Consider the following 22,007-nt stretch of genomic DNA (forward strand, 5'->3'; position numbering starts at 1 on the left):
TAAAATACATTTATTAATTTTTTAAGTTAATTTTAATTTATGGAATAAAACAAACATTTCTGAAACAGTGCAATAAAAATAGATGATTGTACATAAAACTGCAAAACTATTATGTAGAACTTGCTATTCCTTTTAAATATATAATAAAGTTATCATGGAAATATTTTTTTCCTTCCCTCACCCCCTACCTCAGAGATGGTGACCATTAGACACAAATATGTAAATATATGTAAAATCATCCAATCTATAATTATATCCATTTATTCTTTCTCTCAATGCAAATTACATCATCCTTCATATATCCATTTTAGTTTATTTAAATATTGGTAATAATCAAAATGACTTATTTGCTCATCATTTCTTATAACACAGTAGTATTCCATCACAATCATATACCACAACTTGATCAGACATTCTCCAATTGATGGGCATCCCCCAAATTTCCATTGCTTTGCCACCACAAAGAGACACTGTAAATACTTTATAACATGTAGATAATTTTCCTTCCTCCTCCCCCACAATAATCTTTGGAAATAGACCTACTAGTGGTATTGTTGAGTCAAAGGGTGTAGACAATTTAATAACTCTGTGGGCATAAATCCTGATTGCTCTCCACCATGGTTGGATCATTTCACAATTCCACCAACAATGAATTAAATTCCCAGTTTTTGCACATCTCCTTCAACATTTACTGTTTTCCCCTTCAATCATTTTAGACAATCTGATAGGTATAAAATGATATCTCAAGGTTGTATTAATTTGTATTTCTCTAATCAATAATGATTTAGAGCATTTTTATGTGACTATAAATTGTTTTGATTTCTTTATTGTAAAATTGCCTGTTCCTATCCTGTGACCATTTATCAGTCAGTGAATGACTCATATTCTTATAAATTTTACAAAATTCTTTTGACATGAGAACTTTATCTGAGAAACTATAATTTTTCTCAAATTTTCTACTTTCCTTTGATCTTGGCAATATTCATTTTATTTGTACAGACCCTTTGAAATTGAATGTAATCAAAAATTTCCATTTTACACTTCATTCTACTCTCTATCTCTTATTTATTCATAATGTTTTTTTGCCTGCTAAATAATATGTTCCATATTCTTTGATGTTTGGGGTGAGTATTTCTCTTTATATCTAAATAATTTATCCATTTTAACCTTATCTTGGTGGGTGGTGTAAGATATTTGTCTAGGGGCAATTTTTGCCTTACTGCTTTCCAATTTTCCCAACATTTTTTTTTTACAAAATAATGAATTCTTAGCCCAAAACCTTAAGTCTTTACACTTGTCAAATACGAGGTTACTTTATATTTATTTGCTAGTGCAAATTGTATGTCTACATTGTTCCATTGATCTACCTATTTCTTAGCCAATACCAGATAGTTATAATATTACTGCCTCATAGTATAGTTTAAGATCTCATACTGCTAAATCTTCTCCTTTTACACTACTAATGAAAAAAAAACATTAGCTCCTTTAATATTATTGGTTTTTTAAATTAATTTTATGTTTATTTTTATTTTACATCATTCATTTCCACAAGATTTTGAGTTACAAACTTTCTCCCCATTTTTCCCCTACCAACCACCCAAAAACAGTGATCCCATTGAATATCCCCTCCCCCAATCTGCTCTCTCTTATATCTTCCCCCAGTCCCATTCCAATTTTCCAGTAGGGCACAGTAGATCACTATACCGCAGTGCCTGTATATCATATTTCCCAGTAGCATAAAAATAATAATAATATATGTAAATATTTTTAAATATTTGATTTTAAAACTTTGAATTCCAGATTCTTTCCCTTCCTCCCTCATCTCCCAACCTTAATGGGAAGATAAGCAATTCATCATAGGTTTCACATGTGTAGCTATGCAAAACATTTCCATAGTGGATATATCGTGAAAGACTGATTATACTTCCCTCCCTCCTATCCCACCCCCCACTTGTTCTATTCTCTATTTTGATCCTGTCCCTTTTTCAAAAGTGTATGCTTTCATGGATGGCTAGGTGGCACAGTGAATAGAGCACCGGCCCTGGAATCAGGAGGACCTGAGTTCAAATTCAGCCTCAGACACTTAACACAAAAACTAGCCATGTGACCTTGGGCAAGTCACTTAACCCCAATTGCCCTCCAAAAAAAAGCAAAATAAAAAGTGTATGCTTTTAACTTCCCTCCCCCCCTAGCCTGCTCTCCTTTCCATCATCCCCCCTCTCATCCCCTTCCCTCCTACTCTCCTGTAGGGTGAGATACACCATTTAGTATGTATGTCATTTCCTCCCTAAACCAAATTCAATGAGAGTAAGGATGACTCATTCCCTTTTGCCTTCCTGTTCTTCCCCTCCATTATAACAGTTTTCCCTTGCCTCTTCTATATGAGATAATTTAGCCCATTCTTTCTCTCCCCATCTCCTTTCATTATATTCCTCTCTCACCTCTTAATTTCACTTTTTAAGTATCATCCCTTCCTATTCAATTGGTCCTGTGCCCTCTCTCTATGTATACCTGTACACACATATACACACACTCACATATGCATTCATATATGTACAAATATATGTACATGTATATATTTACATATATATACACATTTCTATTCTCTTCAACTATTGTCTTTTTTTTTTCGCTTTTTGGAGGGCAATTGGGGTTAAGTGACTTGCCCAAGGTCACTTGGCTAGTTTTTGTGTAAAGTGTCTGAGGCTGGATTTGAACTCAGGTCCTCCTGATTCCAGGGCTGGTACTCTATTCACTGTGCCACCTAGACAGCCCCAACTATTCTCATAGTGAGAAAAGTTTCATAAGTTACAATTATCATTTTTCAATGTAGGAATGTAAATATTTCAACTTTTCATAAATTTCTTATGATTTCTTTTCCCTGTTTACCTTCTCATGCTTCTCTTGCTTCTTGTATCTGAATGTCAAATTTTCTATTCAACTCTGGTTTTTTCATCATGAATGCTTGAAAGTCCTCCATTCCATTGAAAGACCATATGTTTCCCTGAGACATGATACTCAGTTTTGCTGGGTAGGTGATTTTTTGTTTTAATCCCAGCTCCTTTGACCTCCAGAATATCATATTCCAAGCCTTTCAATCCCTCAGTGCAGAAGCTGCCAGATCCTATGTTATTCTGATTGTGTTTCCACAATATTTAAATTGTTTTCTCCTGAATTCTTGTAATATTTTCTCCTTAATCTGGGAACTCTGAAACCTGGCTATAATATTCCTGGGAGTTTTCTTTTGGGCATCTTTTTCAGGAGGTGATCAGTGGATTCTTTCAACCTCTATTTTGCCCTCTGGTTCTAAAACTTCAGGGCAATTTTCCTTGAGAATTTCTTGAAGGATGATTTCTAGGTTCTTTTTTTGATCATGGGTTTCGGGTAGTACAATAATTTTTTAATTATCTCTCCTGAATCTATCTTCCAGGTCAGTGGTTTTTTCCAATGAGATTTTTCACATTACCTTCTATTTTTTCATTTTTTTGGATCTGTTCAATAGTATCTTGATTTCTCATAAAGTCATTAGATTCCATTTGCTCCAATCTAATTCTGAATGAATGATTCTCTTCAGTGACCTTTTGAGATTCTTTTTCCATATAGAAAATTTGGCTTTTTATGGAATTCTTTTCCTAATTGCCTTTTTGTGCCACTTTTGCCATTTGAGTTAGTCTATTTTTAAAGTGTTATTTTCTTCAGTCATGTTGTTGACTCTCATTTCATAATTTCTTTTTGCATCATTCTCATTTCTCTTCCCAATTTTTCCTCCACTTCTCTTATTTCGTTTTCAAAATCCTTCTTAAGCTTCTCTGTGGCCTGTAAACAGCTCATAATTTTCTTGGAAGCTTTTGGTGCAGGAGTTGTGACTTTGTTGTCTTCCTCCTGTTCCATGCTTTGATACTTTTTGTCCCTAAAATATGAGTGTAAAGTAGGATTACTGGGCTTGCTTTGCTTCCTTTGCTTGCTCATGTTGTGCCTCAAATACTTGACTTTTGAGCTTTTTGCCACAGTAGAACTCTGCTTCCAGAGAGGGAAGCTTTGGCCCAAATCGCTGGGTTTTTCTCAGCTGCTGGAGCTATTGGTTGGCTGCCCTCTTTGAAGGCTCCACTGGTTCTGGCAAACTAGTCATGCACCCCAGGATTTCCACCCTAGACAGCAATCCAGATCCAAGCAGGTTAAAGCAAGAGTGATTACCCCTCAGACTAATTGTTTGTTCTCCCTACAATCTGCAGGCCAGGAGCTCTGAAGCAGCTATGTGGCAGCGACTGCATGGCTGCCACATCTCAGCCGCTTCTCCCTCCAGGGGGCAAAGACCGGGCTGCACTCCCAGAGTCCTGATTCCCGAAGTCCACACTGTACTGACCTCTCACTTTTTCCTTAGCATCTGTGGGTTGTAATAATATTCTTGTTTTTTTTGTTCTTCCTAATTAATGTTTTCATCATTTTTTCTAATTAATTAATTTTTTTTATTATTTTATTGAGATGGCATTGAGCATACAAATTAGTTCAGGTAAAATTGCCATTTTTATTATACTGGTTCTACCTACCCACAAAGAATTAATATTTCTCTGATTTTACTATATGATTTTTTATATAAAAATAGACCAAATTTTTACTTGTGTCTTTCTGACTTTATGCCCAACTTTTGAAATAATTTCTCCTCCTACTATTTTTGAATGAGTAAAGCCAATATGGAGGAAAAAATCAAGGGACTCCCCTACACTCTCCCAAATTCCACTTCAAACTTAAAAAAAAAACATCTCAAAACTAGTTCTGGATTGTCATAACCCACAAAAGGATGGGATGAAACAATTTCCCACCCAAGACAACTTAAAAGGTTTGCAGGAAAGACCTGTGCCAGTGGGGTAAGAATGGAGCACCATCCAGCAGAAGAAACACCCCTGCAAGACAACAGAGAGGCCTGAGCTTTTGTGTCAGATAGCAGCAGGCTTTTGGAATAACTGAATCAGTAGCAGCAGGTTCTAGAAGTCTAAGCCCATACAGACAGTAACGGGGTCTGACATCTGATCAGAAAGTCCCTTTCTGGGGTCCCTTTGCTGACATTAGGTGCTGGATTCTGTTGCAATGCCAATATGTGGAGCTGAGTCATAGTTTTGGGTCTTAGTCCCAGAGTGAATAAGATCATGAAGCATACCAGAGCTTACAGACTTGGGGAAGGGGGGATCCTGGCCACAGTTCCAGGGAATAAAAGGGTATTTGTGGCCACTCACATCAGAGAACAGGCCAGGATAGCTATAACCTCATCTCTAGTAAGATTGTACCACCTAGGAAGAACTGAATATTTATACAGCCCCAGAACTGAAAACTTACATAACCCCAGAAGTTCTGAAAACAGCTGCCAAAAAAAGCTAACATTTGGTACAATGCCCTTTCCTTGCTAGGAGCAGATCCCAATTTTAACATTAAGTTTAAAAATAGGCAGAAAAATTTATCAAACAACAACAAAAAAAAACCAGATCATAGAAAGTTACTGTGGTTACAGGGAAGATCAAAAAACAAACTCAGAAGAGGAAAACAAAGTCAAAATGACTATATCCAAAGCCTCAAAGAAAAATATGAATTGTTCTCACTTCCAGAAACTTTTCCTGGAAGACCTCATGAAGGATTTTAAAAATCAGAGAGGTAGGGGCGGCTAGGTGGTGCAGTGAATAGAGCACCAGCCCTAAAGTCAGGAGGACCTGAGTTCAAATTCAGCCTCAGACACCTGACACACTTACTAGCCATGTGACTTTGGGCAAGTCACTTAACCCCAATTGCCCTCCAAAAAGCAAAAAAAAAAAAATCAGAGAGGTAAAGGAAAAATTGGGAAAAGAAATGAGAGTGATATAAGAAAAACATGAAAAAAATAATTCAACATATTGATAATGGAGCCTCCTCCCCCCAAAATCATACTAAAGAAAATAATGCCATAAGAAAAACAGAATAGGACAAAGGTTAAAGGAGCCAAAAAAATATCCAATGAAGAGAAAAATGCCTTAAAAATCCGAATTGGTATCTCTGGTTCCAAGATGGCAGAATGAGGAAGGAACCCTCTGAAATCCTGGTAAATTCCCTTACAAACAACCAGAAAACTATCTCAGAATTAATCTAGGGGCAGAGAAACAGCCTACCAGTACAGTAGGAAATGTCACTGGAGTGGGAGGGGAGTGAGTTGCAAGTGCAGCAACAACAGCAGCCAGTCTCACAGCAGGGGTCTTGCAGCAAGACTACAAGCCTAGGGCAATCCACCAGCAAGAACCCACCATCCTGCAAGCCAGAAGCCTCCTAGGAAAGTGAGCAGTCTGTGTCTCAACCTAGAAACCCAACCCCAAGCTCAAGCCATTAACAAAGTCTTAATTCTATTGCTGATCAATAGTGAAGCCCCACCGTGATACTAACTGACAGCAAGACGCCAACCCTGGGGCCTGCCATGAGAGAGACCCTGTTACTATAGCAACCCAGCAGCAGGGTCCCACCCCAGGGGCAGAACAACTACAAGATACCTCTTCTTGAGCAGTCACCATAAAGACTATGGTTCTATATCAACCCAGTACAAAGTCCCCACCCTGGGGAAGGACAGCAATTAAACCCCCAAATCCAGAGGAGGCCAACAGGGAGGCCCCTAACCCCCAGTACATGCTACTGAAAACAAGCAGCTAAGCCATGAATCCCAGTGAATTATGACAGAAATACCCTGAGTCCTAGCACAAAAAGCTTTGGGCAGTGCAGGACCAGAGCCCAACTCTCATGAAAAATAGCAAGTCACAAAAAAGGCAAAAAAATAAGCAAAATAAAAGAAGAACTTGACTATAAAATACTACTCTGGTGACAAGGAGGATCAAGATATAAACTTAGAAGAGGACAATAGTGTCAAAATAATTTCATGGAAAACTTCAAAGCAAAATACAATTTAGTCTTAGGCCAAAAATCCTGGAAGAGCTTAAAAGGACTTTAAACAAATTAGAGAAAGAGAAGTTGGGAAAAGAAATTATAGTAATGCAAGAGCATCATGAAAAGAAAAGAGTCAATGGCACAGGGAAAGATGTATAAAAATTTACTGAGAAAAATAATTTCCTAAAAAATAGAATTGGCCAAATAGAAAAGGCAGTGCAAAAATTCACTGAAAAAATAGTTCTTTAAAAATTAGAACTGAAGGGGTACCATGTTAAGGAGCTTTTTGTGGGTGTTTGGGAGGTGTTTTCTTGCTTGCTTGCCCCTCTTGCCACTAGTGCCACCATTGTTTCTGTGTTTGTGTGTATGTATGTGTGGTGTGTGTGTGTGGGGGGGGTGTTTTGGAATTTAAGGACATGAGTATGAGGGTGCGCGTGTGTGCATGTGTCTGAGTGAGTGAGGCCTGTATGAGGGTGCATGTGGGGGGCACGTGCCAGGTCCAAGGTCTTGGAACACATTGGAGGGAGATGGTGGCAGAGATGGGAGTGGTGGCAGGGCAGCAATGGAGGCAGACCATCATGGACATGGAGAGGCTGCAGGAGGCACTCACAGATTTTGAGAAGAGGGGAAAAGTAAGTTTGTCCAGGTTCTTTGTCATGTAGCCAAGACAGGGGGAGACAATGGTTCAGGGGTCTCAGTTGAAAGGCTATTTTATTTTTAAATTGGAGTAAGTAATGAATGATTTCAGAAGGTCAGCTCCTGAACCAACAGGTCCTCCTAATTATAATATTGAATATATTCCTCTTGATGAAACGAAGGAGAGAATTCATACATAACATATACATACATAGATACACACACTCACACACACATATATATACACATACATTTATAGTTCCACACACATATACTATTCTAAAGGGGGAAATGTTCTATTTTTCTGTTTCTATAAGAGATGAATACAGTGAATACTTTTTCGATCGGAAATAATTGAAGTCACCTCTTTCAGAAGGCATCTTCTTTCACTTCTGAATGATTCAAATAAAATCCAACCCAACAAAAGCCTAAAAATCTTTAACACCATTGAAAATACCAGGTTTAAAACATTCTAAGAAATTTGTTCAAACTTCAACTCTTTTGTATACTTCTGAGGTGCCTGACTAAAAGTACTTCTTTTATTTATGAGAACATTTAGCTTCCTGTTAAGAATAGTCTTCAATCATTAGCATAATATTTTGTAGGATGAATGATTATGAAGCTGCTTTGAGAACATCTCAGAAGAACTGGGTAGGTTACTTGACCTTTTGCTTGCTTCTATAAACATTGTGAATAATACACATTTCTTTCTAATCATTTGAAAGTATGCAGATGGATTTGGTATGAAACACTGTTGTACTAGAGGACTTAATATATCACCTTAGTAATGTATCTGAACTAAAATATTAAAAGTTGTATGAGTGCATAGAAACCAACATAATTTGTATGACATTTTGAAGTGAATTAAATATTTTTGAGCATGCTAGTCTGACAGCCAGTATTTTTCAGATCCATGGAAAGCACAACTACTGCTCAACTCAATGTTTTCAGATTCCCATAAAGTCATGCAAGTTGCAACTACTCAGTCAAAATTACTGGCTCCAAAAATTATAGCTGTTTTTTCAACTGTATTTTTTTTGATGCTTAAAATTTTTAAATTTCTGTAAACTATATTTTATAGATTATAATATGTTCACTGCCTTTGTGAAGTGGTATATGATTGTATAATTTCTGTATGTGAACTGAAGCAGAATGATTGGCACACTAATATACTGCTAGTGGAGCTATAAATTGTTCCAATTATTTTTAAAAATACTTCATAAATATGCCAGAAAATTCATTGAAATATCAAAGTATGTATAACCACCCTTTTGGACATAGCAAACTACATTGTGAAATGACTGGGTGAGAAGCAGCTAGGTGGCACAGTGAGTAAAGTGCCGGCCCCGGAATTGGGAGGACCCGAGTTTGGTTCTGGACTCAGATACTTAACACCCACACACAAAAAACTAGCCGTGTAACTTTGGGCAAGTTACTTAACCCCAACTGCCCTCCAAAAGGCAAAAAAAAAAAATGACTGGGTGGGGGAGGAATGTAATACATAAATGTAATAAAATATTTTTCCATAAAAAATGGTATATGTGAGGAATTAAGAGAAATATAGGAAGACTTGTATAAACTGATTCAGAATGAGGTAAATAAAACCAGTAACACAATATACACCCAGCAATAGTTTTAGAACTACCTTAAAAATTGTGTAGTATTCTTGTTCAATTGTCCTTTTGTCTCCCTGCCATGCAACAAATGTTCTCCATAGATATATGACTTCCTTTTAGTTTAACATCCTAGGGATATATCAGTGTAACATATAAATTAACCATCATCCATGATTGTTACATATCTTCCATAAAATCTCATGCCATTTTCATTCCAGTCATCATTGGTGGCAGATTGAAGTCGTATTATATGTATTGGGTTATTTGTCATTTTTGTTCTTGAGATCCTAGTTTTCCATTATTCACAATCATATACAATTACTAGGAAAATATCAGCATTAAAGAAATGTTTTGTTGGTTTTGTTTTGTTTTTCTTTTTACCCCACAGATAGCACCATGGAAATATTGAGTAACAGATAAATTCCCAAATGTAATCCAGACTGATTGCCTATTCAAATGAAGACTCAATTCATTATCTGTCTATAACAACTGACCCAAATTACATACACTCATACACACAATACAAACACTAGATGAACTGCTTATCCAACTGCATGTACTGTCTCTCTCACATGTTTTTCATACACTTTGCTTTTCCATTATAGATAATTGATCACTCGTTCATGCTGCTATAGATGACACTAACTAAACTTTGAAGATAATATTGTATTAATGGTAAAGTACCAGTACTTGATAACTCTTTCTAAATGCTCCTCTGTTCATTACCAAGGACTTTTTCTCTTTTCTTCTTCATTCATGACATTTCCTATAACATAACTACCACCAAAATCTGTTTTGTCATGTTTATGAAGTAGACAAAGAAAACACAGGTGCACATGAACATATACACAAACACAAAGGGATAGACAGGCCCCAGGATCATGATCTCATCTTCAGTAATATTAATTGAGTACTGTGCAGAAGTGGCAGTTTTGTGTAGAGGATATGATGGTGATCTTGGGGCCCAAAGTGATATTCAAAGAGTCTTCCTGATATTTACTAGCTAGCTAAACTTGAATAGGTCATTAAATTCTAAGTGCTTTGGGAAACTCCCTAACGTTTATATACCTAGTCATAGAAAGGTTAGCTTCATTAAGCAAAAAGAATTCCCCCACCAGGAATTTGCCCAACTAAAATTAAAGATCTTCATATTTTTTTCTAATATAGGATGGAATGGGGGAGAAAATCATCTATTAAGTGCTTACTCACGCCAAGCATTGTGCTAGAGATACAAATAGAAAATAAAGACCTTTCCTGACCTCCAGGAGTTCACATTCTCATTATATGAGAATTCATTAAGGAAGTTTTAGTTTCATAGGATATAGAAAGGCCAGGTTGTTCTATCAGGGAAAGTAAAAAAATCAAATGGTAATACTATAATAATCTGGGATAGTTATCACATAGAAGATGGTGCATGACCAAGAAGACTAACGATTCAAAGGGCAGAGTAGACTGAAGCTCTGGGATACCTCTTTCAAGTAGGAAAGGTAGGCGGCAGTCAGAATCCAACTGAGAATAGGCATTTGGTAGCTCATAGGAACTAGGCAGTGGAGTTGGTTTGGAGAAGTGAAAGGCTGAAGCTTCCTGGCCTGGCTGCTAGTGGTAATGTTGGCTTTAGTTGGCAGGATTCCCACTGGCAGGTAGGACTCACTATCCTTTTGGCAAGGGTCCATCTGTTTCACAATGACTCTATAAGATCTTCCAGACCTTGTCGTTTGCTATGTTTCTTTCTTTGTCTGAAAGAACTAAGGAATACTTGATCTTTCCATTTAGGCCATTTAGTTAATTTAGAGCCATTTAGATCATTTTGAATTAGATGAGTTCCTTGAATGTAGATATTGTCACAATTTCTTATTTGTACCCCCAGCCCTTAGTACAGTGCTTGGAACCAGTAAGCTCTTAATAAATGCTTTTTCCATTTCATACCATATGCCAAGAAACTACAATTTCCATTTGAGTAAAATATGCCTATATTTGGGCAGAAACCACTAAACAGTTTCTCTTAAAAACAAAGTAAGCTTCTAGTGGCATGGAATAACCCCCTAAAGACCAGGGGCCCTCATTATGGATCCATGGACCTCCTCAAAGCATCCATGGAGAGGTTTCAAGATGTCTGTGAATGGGAAATGGGAAAAAAAACCCTATATTACTATAATTGGTTTTCTTGATAAATCCTACACATTATTTTATACATTTAAAAACAATTTTCTCAGAAATAATTCTTAGGTTTACCCTACTGTCAAAGGGAACCTTAATGATCCCCCAGTTCTCACAAAAGGGCAAGAATCCCAGTGATCAGGATATGATATAAGAGAGCTATTTGGTAGCAACAACTTTGGCATGTTGCCTACCTCCAGAGATAGAAAGTTATTAGATAAACAAAGCTTTATCAAGTTTCTCTGTTAAATTTCTGCCAGGGGTGTTAACTTTTTTTTAAACAGGTTTTTGATGATAAACAAGCTTTCCAAATACAGAGGTAAAATTGTAATGTCAGAATTTCAGGTACCCACAATGGCAAGTCACAGACCTTGGGACATATTTTGAACACCTCCAACCACACTGAGTGATTGTCATTCTTACCTATAGAGGAGACCAGTCCCATTGAGAAAGAATGATGTGAAAGCAACTTCACGAAAACCCTGCTTACTCCACTGTCTACACTCCTTCCGTGGATCTGTTTCCCATTACAAACACCTGCATAGGTCTGCTGTCCTTTTGGGAGTTCACGAAGTGGTATCCAGGGAAGCTGGTGACCAATGGATTCTTTACCCTCTCCCATATCCTCTTAGTTCTCAGACCATAGATGAGAGGGTTCAAAGTGGGAGGGATAACTAAGTATAAGTCAGCTAGTAGCACCTGGGTATGCATAGGTACCGTATCCTTCCCCACCCAGTCCACATAGACAGAAATTAAACCAGGCAAATAATAGAGGGCCATGACCCCCACATGGGATCCACAAGTGCTAAGTGCTTTGTGTCTAGCATTCTGGGAAGAAAGATTAAATACAGCTTGAAGGATCAGAATGTAGGAGGTAGTGATGAAGGTCACATCAAGTCCCACAACAACGGAGGAGCCAATTAAACTATAGAGGCTGCTGGGCATGTAGTCAGCACATGCCAGCTTGGCCACAGCCATGTGCTCACAATAGGAATGGGGGACCATGTGGGACCCACAATAGGGAAGATGACTCACCATCCAGCTTAGAGGTATTAAAGCAATGGTGGCTCTCAACACAATGGCTGCATTAATGCCCACAATTTTCTGTCGTGTGAGAATGGTATTATAATGGAGGGGTTTGCAAATGGCCACATAGCGGTCAAAAGCCATGGCTAACAGTAGCCCTGATTCCATGGCTGTGGCTGTATGGACAATGTACATCTGGATGAAGCAGGCCATGAAGCCAATGGTGCCATTGCCTGACCAGAAGACACTCAGCATCTTTGGGGCCACAGATGTTGCCATGATGATGTCCACACAAGCCAGGACACATAAGAAATAATACATGGGCTCATGAAGTCCAGGGTCTACCCAGATCATGGTCATGATGAGGCTGTTTCCCATAAGAATCATAGTGTACATAGTGCTGAGTAGGACTGCCAGCCAGAGGTGGGCTTCCTCAAGGCCTGGGACACCCATGAGAAAGAAGGTAGCAGGAAGCAATGATGTGTGGTTGGATAGTGGGTCCAGCATCACTGGAGAGACTTCTTTCCTATAGATAAAACAAAACAAATCAAAACATATATACACACACATACACATATGTATATGTATACATATACATGCATACATGTATACATATATACACGGATATAGATATAGTTATGGTCTAGAAAAATATATAAGATCAGGAAGGAAAGTGAAAATACCTTTCCTTTGTTCTGAACTTCAATTTCTACAGCATTGTTCTATGTCTAAACAACTATAATAATAACAACAGGATTTGCTTTTTATATGACATTTTAAAGTTTGCAAAGTACTTTATATATATTATGTCTTTTGAGTGTCACTGACATCCATGTTATAGATCATATAATCTTGGCATCATAGATTTATAGATAGAAGGGATCTCAGAAATTATTTAGTTCACATTCCTTTCTAAAACATATACCCATACGTACATACATTTACGTGTGTATCTATATATCTTTATATTTATATCTATCTTTTTCAATATAGTTATATATCTATAGCTATATCTCTATATACAAGTATATAGAGATATTTATAACTATATCTATAGAGACACAGAGAGAGAGAGAGATGTAAACTTAAATGGTAGGAAATTATATGACTTTTGCCAGGATTACATAACTAGCAAGTGTCTGAGGTCAGATTAGAATGCAGAAAGATATTTCTTCCTAACTCCAGGTCTGGTACTGCACCACCTAGCTACACACATACACAAGCACCTACACATACATACATACATACATGCTAACATATACATACACATGCATACATGCATAAATAATCTGAAATTTCTATGTGTGTGTGTATGCCTAAGGCAACTAGGTGGATCAATGGATAGAGCAGTAGCCCTGAAGTCAGGAAGATTAAACTTCATGAGTTCAAATTTGACCTCAGATATTTATTAGATTGTGACCCTGGACAAATCACTTTAACCAGTTTTCCTCAGGTCCTCTTCTAGAAAATGATCTGAAGAAGGAAATGGCAAACCAATCCTGTATCTTCCAAGAAAACCCTAAATGGAATTATGAAGAGTCAGATATGACTGAAATGACTGAACAAAAAAACATATACAAACATACATGTGTACATCTATACATATGTGTATATAAGTATGCGTATAGATTTCCATGGTCAAAAATTCTCCAGGGGAAATTAGCCCCATGGGAAAAGGGAGCTCCCCAAAGTGAAATTATGACACAAACACTAATAAGTTCAACACAGAGGAAAAAAGGGAATTGTCCAAAGAAATGAATATGGATGCAAAAGGTACACATTTCCCGATATGTTATTCTGCATATGGAAACATCAAACAGATACAAATTAGAAATGGCATATATCTGAGGCTGTGTGGGTAGTAAAAGGGTGGCTTCAAGTCCAAGATATGTATACATTAATTGGCAAGCAGCATTCCATTGGGAATGGAGAAAAAAAATTGGTAACATTTTTTGTTTCCTTATCAATTGTGACTTACTCTTTCCCCCTTATATCTCCAGGGAAATAGAAAGAGATTATGGCAATATGTTTTTGTTTGTTTGTTTGTTTTCCTTGTATTTCCAGCACTTGACACAGTACCTGTCACATAGAACATGGAGGCAGCTAGGTCGCACAGTGGCTACAATATTGGACTTGGGAGTCAGGAATAACTGAATTCAAATCCTTTCTCAGAAATTCCTAACTATGGGATGCTGGGCTTGTCACTTAACATCTATTTATTTCAGTTTTCTCATTTCTTTAAAATGGGGATAAATGATAGCATATACCTCCTGAGGTTAATCTGAGGAAGGTGCTATTAAAATGCTGTATTGTATTTATGAAGCATTTTGCAAACCTTGAAAAGCTATTTAGCTACTAGGTACTGTTAATGAATGCTTGCTGACTGACTGATCAACCAGCATAATATTCCATGTTGTTGTTTGTCCACAAAAACAGATGAGCCAATTAAACTCTAGAGCCTGCTGGGCATGTAGCCAGCACATGCCAGCTTGGCCATAGCCATGTACTCACAATAGGAATGGGGGACCATGTGGGAGACGCAATAAGAAAGATAACTCACCATTCACTCATTTCAGTCATGTCCAACTCTTTGTGATCACATTTGGTGTTTTCTTGACAAGGATATAGTAATGACTTGTCATTTCCTTCTCCTGCTCATTTTACAAATAGGAAAACTAGGAAAACCAGGATCAAGTGACTTGTCCAGGATCCCACAGCTAAAACACAAGATTTTAACTTAGGTCCTCCTGACTCCAATTCTGGAGCTCTATCCACAACACCACCTAGTTACCCCTAACATCCCATAATAGAACACAATAGTGCAAATGTGGTCAGGCTGGGACCACAGGCTGGGCCCACAGACCACTATTACACCCTTAGGTTCTGAATACTATGCCTCTCAGTGTAATATAGAATTACAGAAGCTTTTTAGGTTTCTATGTCACATTTATTTCATATTCAGCAGAAATGTTGCCAGAATTGAGGCCAAGTTTACCAGTCCAGAGGTTCTAGGAACTCCTCTTTTCCCTTAAAAGGGTAATATTAACTTTCAACTACAGTTCAATAATAACAGGCCACATTATAAACAGTGAATCTTGAGTGAAAAGTGCTTTCCTTGCAATCCACCTGTGACGTAGGCCATTAAAAATTTGGTTTTTAAAACTCTACAGTATAGATAATGTGACTTAAAAAAGACTTGCACTGACTTGGACTCACAGGAGCTGTGTTTGAGTCTCTAGTCTGTCATTTTTTTCCTGGGTGACCTTGGGCAAATCACTTGACCAAGTGCACTATATACTGCACTGTAGTAATTGCCTTTTAAGCTGCTTTGTCATATTTTACTTCTCAGTTTCCTTTATAACCCCTGCTCTGTCTGAGGGAGTCACCTTATTGTGGAATAATGAACTTTCCCAGTCATTTTAGTCAGGGGCTAGCACTGTGTAGGAGTCAGTCACTAATAGGGCTAAAGGACCAATAGAAAGGTTGGTATCCGAGGTAAATGTTTTCTATTGTTGTAGCTTTCATTTCCTTGAAAAAAATGAATAAGAACAAAAATGATACTACAACATCCATTGGGTATTCTAAGTGTATTCTAAGACCAACATGGCCAGGACACCCTGCCTTATAAATGAGATAACAATAGAAGCTAAGATTATTTTCTACATACTTTTAAGATTTTTAGGGATTCTTAACCCTTTTTTACATAATTGACCCTATAGGCAGTCTGGTGAAACCCATGGACCCCTTGTCAAGATAATGATTTTAAATAAACAAAATAAAATGCATAAGATTACAAAGGAAATACCGTTATATTGAAATACAGTTATAAAAATATTTTTAAACCAAGAATTCCTTCAAGTCATCTCTTCTTCAGGTTAGATGGATTAAATTTATTTCTTCAAGTATTTAAAATTACATTTTCAGAGAACTCCTGTGTAGATATCAGAAGAAAGAAGTTAAAAGGTAGTACATTTCAATTCAGTCAAAGAAAGAGGTTTCTTTAACAGAGTTGTGTAACCAAAGAACTAACTTCTGAGAGTTAATTCCCATCAGTGAAAGAATTCAGGCAAAGGTTAGGTAGCCACATATCTAGAAAGGTTTAGAGGGGGTTCTTAGAATAAAGGAAAAGGTGTTGTAAATAAACATAAAGGGAAAGAATCTTGATATCAGAATGAAATCTGCTGCTTATTATGTTTACAAAGACGTCCCTGAAACTCATCAGTCCTAATCTCATCACTTTACATATGGGACAGAGGCCCAGAGATGAAAAATGATGGGACCAAGAATACCATGGCTAGGGATGGCTAGGTGGCACAGTGAGTAAAGCTCTGGCCCCAGAGTCAGGAGGACCTGAGTTCGGTTCCGGCCTCAGACACTTAACACCCACACAAAAAAACTAGCCGTGTAACCTTGGGCAAAAAAAAATATATATATATATATATATATATATATATATATATATATATATATACATATACACCATGGCTAGAAACATCTCAGTACCTTAGAATTATGAAGCCAAAGGTGACATCTAAGATACCTCCAAATTGAGATCCTGATTCAATCAGTATGATCCCAGACCTTCAACCCAACTACTTACCTCATACAGTATCCACATCTCATCTTCCTAGAAAGGAACACCTTGCAGGAACTCCACACTTGCTACTGTGGAGAAAGAAAAATTTATATCAGTCATCCAGGGGTCAAATGAGGCACAAGTGATGTTGACATAGGGCTCAGACTCAGTGAAGCTTCCATCTAACAGGCTGATTGTCCCTATTACACTCATTGGCCCCTAGGGTACCCCTGCTCCACAAATACTTGACTTGTTTCACCAGTTCCCCTCATCCCTAGAGGGCACAATCCCCATCTAGAACATCAACCCTACACTAGCCTTTTCTTCAGGTCCTGCTCCCTTTTTGCCCTGGGAGCCAAGAAAGGAAGAAGAAGAAACAGGGAGATGGCATAAGAAAAGTGCTGCACTGACATAGCCCCAGCATGTACCTGTTGCATTTTCTTAACTAAGTCCCATCTATTCTCTGGGCTTCAGTTTCATCTGCTACAAAATGAGGCATTGGGAGGTTATCTCTTGGGTGCCTTCCAGCTCTAATCTGGTATGATTATTTGATCGTAGGCTGAGCTCTATGGGACTGATTAACTGGGGGTAAGGGAGCCCTGGGCATTCAGAAGTGGGGATAGAGGTGATGAGAAATACACAAACCCCTAGAACAAATGGAGAACTAATAAATCAGAATCTCTCAAGCCCCAGAGCACTCCTGGTCATCAATGCATCCCTCCCTTTTGTCCTCAAAGGTCAATTTGAAAGTTCTCACATCTGTACAAGAATAGAGGCAGACTTTAGATGCCACAGATTCCCCACTCCTGCTCAAGTGGTTTGAGGAACACAACAGCAAGGGATGCGCCATTCTTATTCTGCAGTCCTGCTACCTACTTAGTCTCCTCCAAAATAGTTAGACCTTAGAAAGGGAAAGAAATTAATCATTCTACCTCATGGGCTTCATCCTACTTTCCCCACTGAGGTTTCAGAGATGTTAGAAAGTATGAAATCTCTTCACTGCTCTCTCACTGAAGCTGAAGGCTTGGTAGCTGTGAAACACCAAGGATTGAGAAACTAACACTCGTGTTTAGGTTCTTTTTATGTCAGGAAAGAACAATACCGACTAATTTAGGGGCAGGGCTGGATCTAGAAGATAGATCTTCTAAACCTCTAACAAAAAAATGTGATACCCCTCCCCACTCAACACTCTGATTTAATTTTTTTGGCAATTGGGGTTAAGTGACTTGTCCAATGTCACATAGCTGCTAAGTGTTTAGTGTCTGAGGCCAGATTTAAACTCAGGTCCTCCTGACTCCATGGCCAGTGCTCTATTCACTGCACCACCTAGCTGCCCCCAATTTAAACATTTCTTAAAGGAATTTTCCCACACAATTTCTATCCTTGCTTATTCATTGAATACCTACTAGGTTCGAGGACCAAAGGTATAGAGATAGAAATAGAGATAGAGATAGAGATAGAGATAGAGATAGAGATAGAGACAGAGACAGAGACAGAGATAGAGACAGAGATAGAGATATGGACATGGATATGGATAGATATGTTGAGTGTAAGTGCTACACAGAAACTTAACACAGTATCAGACTACCATCTTCATTATCTCTCAATTCAATTCAACTAATATTTACAAAGCACCTACAACATACTAGATATTGCAGATAAAAAGACAAAAGTGAAAGTTCATACACCCAAACTCTTACATTATGTGGTGGAGAAATAGGGTCAAATTGTATGTTTACAGAAAAGAAAATAATATGAGAACATTTGAAGTGGACAAGATTACAATTGTCATTCAATAAAGTTAATCAAGCACAGAGGGGAAAAACAGCAACAACATTTAAGAGCTTGCTTAAGAGCAAATTTGGTCTTTCCCAGAATGGAACAGAGCCCCATAAATGTTACACACACAGAATTACTATTTATAGTTATGAAACTGGAATTTCTTCCTCTTTGCCTTCCTCAAGGTCATAAGTGATTTTAAAACAAAACTTTACAAATAACACCTCCCAGGAGTATTTGCCTTTTCAGGAATTGTGACTAAAAAACATCAGACTCTCAAGATACACAATTGTGTTTTCAGCATGGAAATTTTATGCATTGTGATAGGGAATGAAAACAAACAAACCTTTAAGAGCTTTTAAAAAGTACAAGATAACTGTCTTACATATATGTGAGACTAGCCCTAATGAGAAAGGATGCCCATAATGGCTAAGAAAGCAACTTTTCCAGTATTTTCACCTACTCCAGAGCCTAACCACCCCCACCTTATCAGTGTCAAATGTTTGACCATAAAAACCATCTATTTACTCATTTTTTTGGCTTCAGAAAGTAGTTGTTGGTTAATTTATTGTTTCAAGATAAAGAACTCTATAGATTCCCCAACCAGTTGCTAATACACTCCTTTGTACTTTCTCCACGGATTTATTTTAAATTTTATATTAATTTATTTTTATATACTTATTTTAAAATTTTGAGATCCAAAATTCCCCCTCTCCCAGCCACTGAAAATGTAAGCAATATTATATCAATTTTACATGTGAAATGATGCAAAACGCATTTCCATATTATACATATCATATAAAAACAATGAAAGTGAGAAAATTGAATTTCAATTTGCACTCAGAGTACATCAATTCTCTCAGGAGACAGACACAATTTTTCATAAAGTCCTTCACAATAGACTTTGATTACTATATTGCTTGAAGTAACTAAATCTTCATACTTGAGCATCAATATGATATTACTATTGCTGTGTACCATGACCTTCTTATTCTGTTCACTTTCCTCTACATAGTTTATGCAGGTTTTCCCATGTTTCTCTGAAACATCCCTAGCCTCATCATTTCTTTTTTTAATTTTTTTATCTTTATTAATTTGTTTGTTTACTTTTAGTTTACAAGATTCAGTTCCACAATTCCTTGAGTTACAAATTTTCTGCCCCTCCCTCCCTTTCCCCCCTCCATGGCAGCATACAATCAAGTTAAGGATCTGCAAATGCTTTCACATTAGACATTAGTCAGGTTATAAAGAAGGATGGTGTCAGATGGAATGAACAATGGAAAACAGGAAACAATACAAAACAAGAAAAAGAAAAAGAGCAGGTAGTTTGCTTCAGTTGGCATTCAAACCCTGTTCTTTCTAGTTCTTTCTCTGAATGTAGACATCTCACTCCATCATGAGTCTTTTGGGTTTGACCCTGCATTGCTGAGAGGAGTACAGTCTATCAGAGTTGGTCATCACACATATGTTGTGTCTGTAATTGTGTACAAATTTCTCCAGGTTCTGCTCTTGTCATTTAACATCAGTTCATATAAGCCTCTCCAGGTAAATATGAAGTCCATCTGCTCCTCATTTCTTATTGCACAATCGTATTCCATAACATGCATATACCACAACTTGTTCAGCCATTCCCCAGTTGATGGGCATCCCCTTGATTTCCAATTTTTTGCCACCACAAAAAGAGCTACTATAAATATTTTTGGACATATGGGTCTTTTTCCCACTTCTATGATCTCTTTGGGATACAACCCTAAAAGTGGTATTGCTGGATCAAATGGTATGAAATTATTTATAACCCTTTGGGCATAGTTTCAGATTGCTCTCCAGAATGGTTGAATCAGATCACAACTCCAGCAGCAATGCATTACTGTTCCAATTTTTCCACATCCTCTCCAGCATTTGTCATTTTCCTGTTTTGTTATCTTAGCCAATTTGACTAGTGAAATGTGGTACCTCAGAGTTGTTTTAATTTGCATTTCTCTAATCAATAGTGATTTAGAGCATTTTTTCATATGCTTATACGTATCTTGAATTTCTTCCTCTGAAAACTGCCTGTTCATATCCTTTGACCATTTATCAATTGGGGAGTGGCTTGTATTCTTACAGATTTGACTAATTCTCTGTATATTTTAGAAATGCAGCCTTTATCAGAGATATTAATTGTAAAAATTCTTTCTCAATTTTCCATTTCCCTCTTAATCTTGGTTACAATTTATGCCTCTACTTTCTAGCATTTTTAATAGGAATAGATGTAGCATTTTGTCAAAAGCCTTTTCTGCATCTATTGAGATAATCATGTGGTTTCTGCTAGTTTTATTGTTGATATGACCAATTATACTGAAAGTTTTCTTAATATTGAACCATACTTACATTCCTGGAATAAATCCTACCTGATCAAAATGCATTATTCTTGTGATAAGTTGCTATAGTCTTTTGCTAATATTTAGTTTACAATTTTTGCATCTATATTAATGAGGGAAATTGGTCTATAATTTTCTTTCTCCATTTTATCTCTTCCTGATTTAGGCATCAGTACCATATTTGTGTCATAAAAAAGAATTTGGTAGGACTCCTTCTTCACTAGCTTTCCCAAATAATTTGTAGAGTATTGGAACTAATTGTTCTTTAAATGTTTGATAGAATTCACTAGTAAATCCATCTGGCCCTGGGGATTTTTTCCTAGGGAGTTCACTGATGGCTAATTCAATTTCATTTTCTGAGATGGGGTAATTTAAGCAATTTAATTCCTCTGCAGTTAATCTGAGCAACTTATATTTTTGTAGATATTCATCCATTTCCCTAAGATTGTCAAATTTATGTGCATTCAATTTGGCAAAATAATTCCTAACTACTGTTTTAATGTCCTCTTCATTGGAGGTAGATTCACCCTTTTCATTTTTGATACTCATAATTTGGTTTTCTTCTTTCTTTTTTTTAACATATTGACTAAGGGTCTATCAATTTTATTGTTTTTTTTATATAACCAGCTCTTAGTTTTATTTACTAATTCAATAGTTTTCTTAATTTCAGTTTTCTTAATCTCTCCTTTGGTTTTCATTATTTCTAATTTAGTATTTAATTGGGGATTTTCATTTTGTTCTTTTTCTAGTTTTTTCAATTTCATGCCCAATCATTGACCTCCATTTACTCTAATTTATTCATGTATGCACTCAGGGATATAAAGGTTCCCCTAAGAACTGCCTTTACTGCATCCCACAAGTTTGGGTATGTTGTCTCATTATTGTCATTCTCTTGAATGAAGTTACTTATTTTTTTCTATAATTTCTTGTTTGATGAACTCATTTTTTAGGATTAAATCTATTTAC

General features: G+C 37.0%; 1 protein-coding gene across 1 annotated transcript; it reads right to left on the minus strand.

Moving 5' to 3' along the window:
• Positions 1-11,798: 11,798 nt before the first annotated feature.
• LOC138177800 (olfactory receptor 52I1-like) lies at positions 11,799-12,833 on the minus strand. Its single transcript, XM_069109001.1, has one exon. The coding sequence runs from the start codon at positions 12,831-12,833 to the stop codon at positions 11,799-11,801; it is 1,035 nt and encodes a 344-aa protein (XP_068965102.1).
• Between the last annotated feature and the right edge of the window lie 9,174 nt (positions 12,834-22,007).

Source organism: Petaurus breviceps, unplaced genomic scaffold (assembly GCF_028583685.1).
Source record: "Petaurus breviceps papuanus isolate PSGF00001 unplaced genomic scaffold, PetGlider_PUasm1.0 90444, whole genome shotgun sequence".
NCBI classification, from domain to species: Eukaryota; Metazoa; Chordata; class Mammalia; order Diprotodontia; family Petauridae; genus Petaurus; species Petaurus breviceps.

What these genes read in the sequence shown, in the direction of transcription:
- LOC138177800 (XM_069109001.1), bottom strand. Translation starts at nt 12,833, where the DNA reads ATGCTGGACCCACTATCCAACCACACATCATTGCTTCCTGCTACCTTC.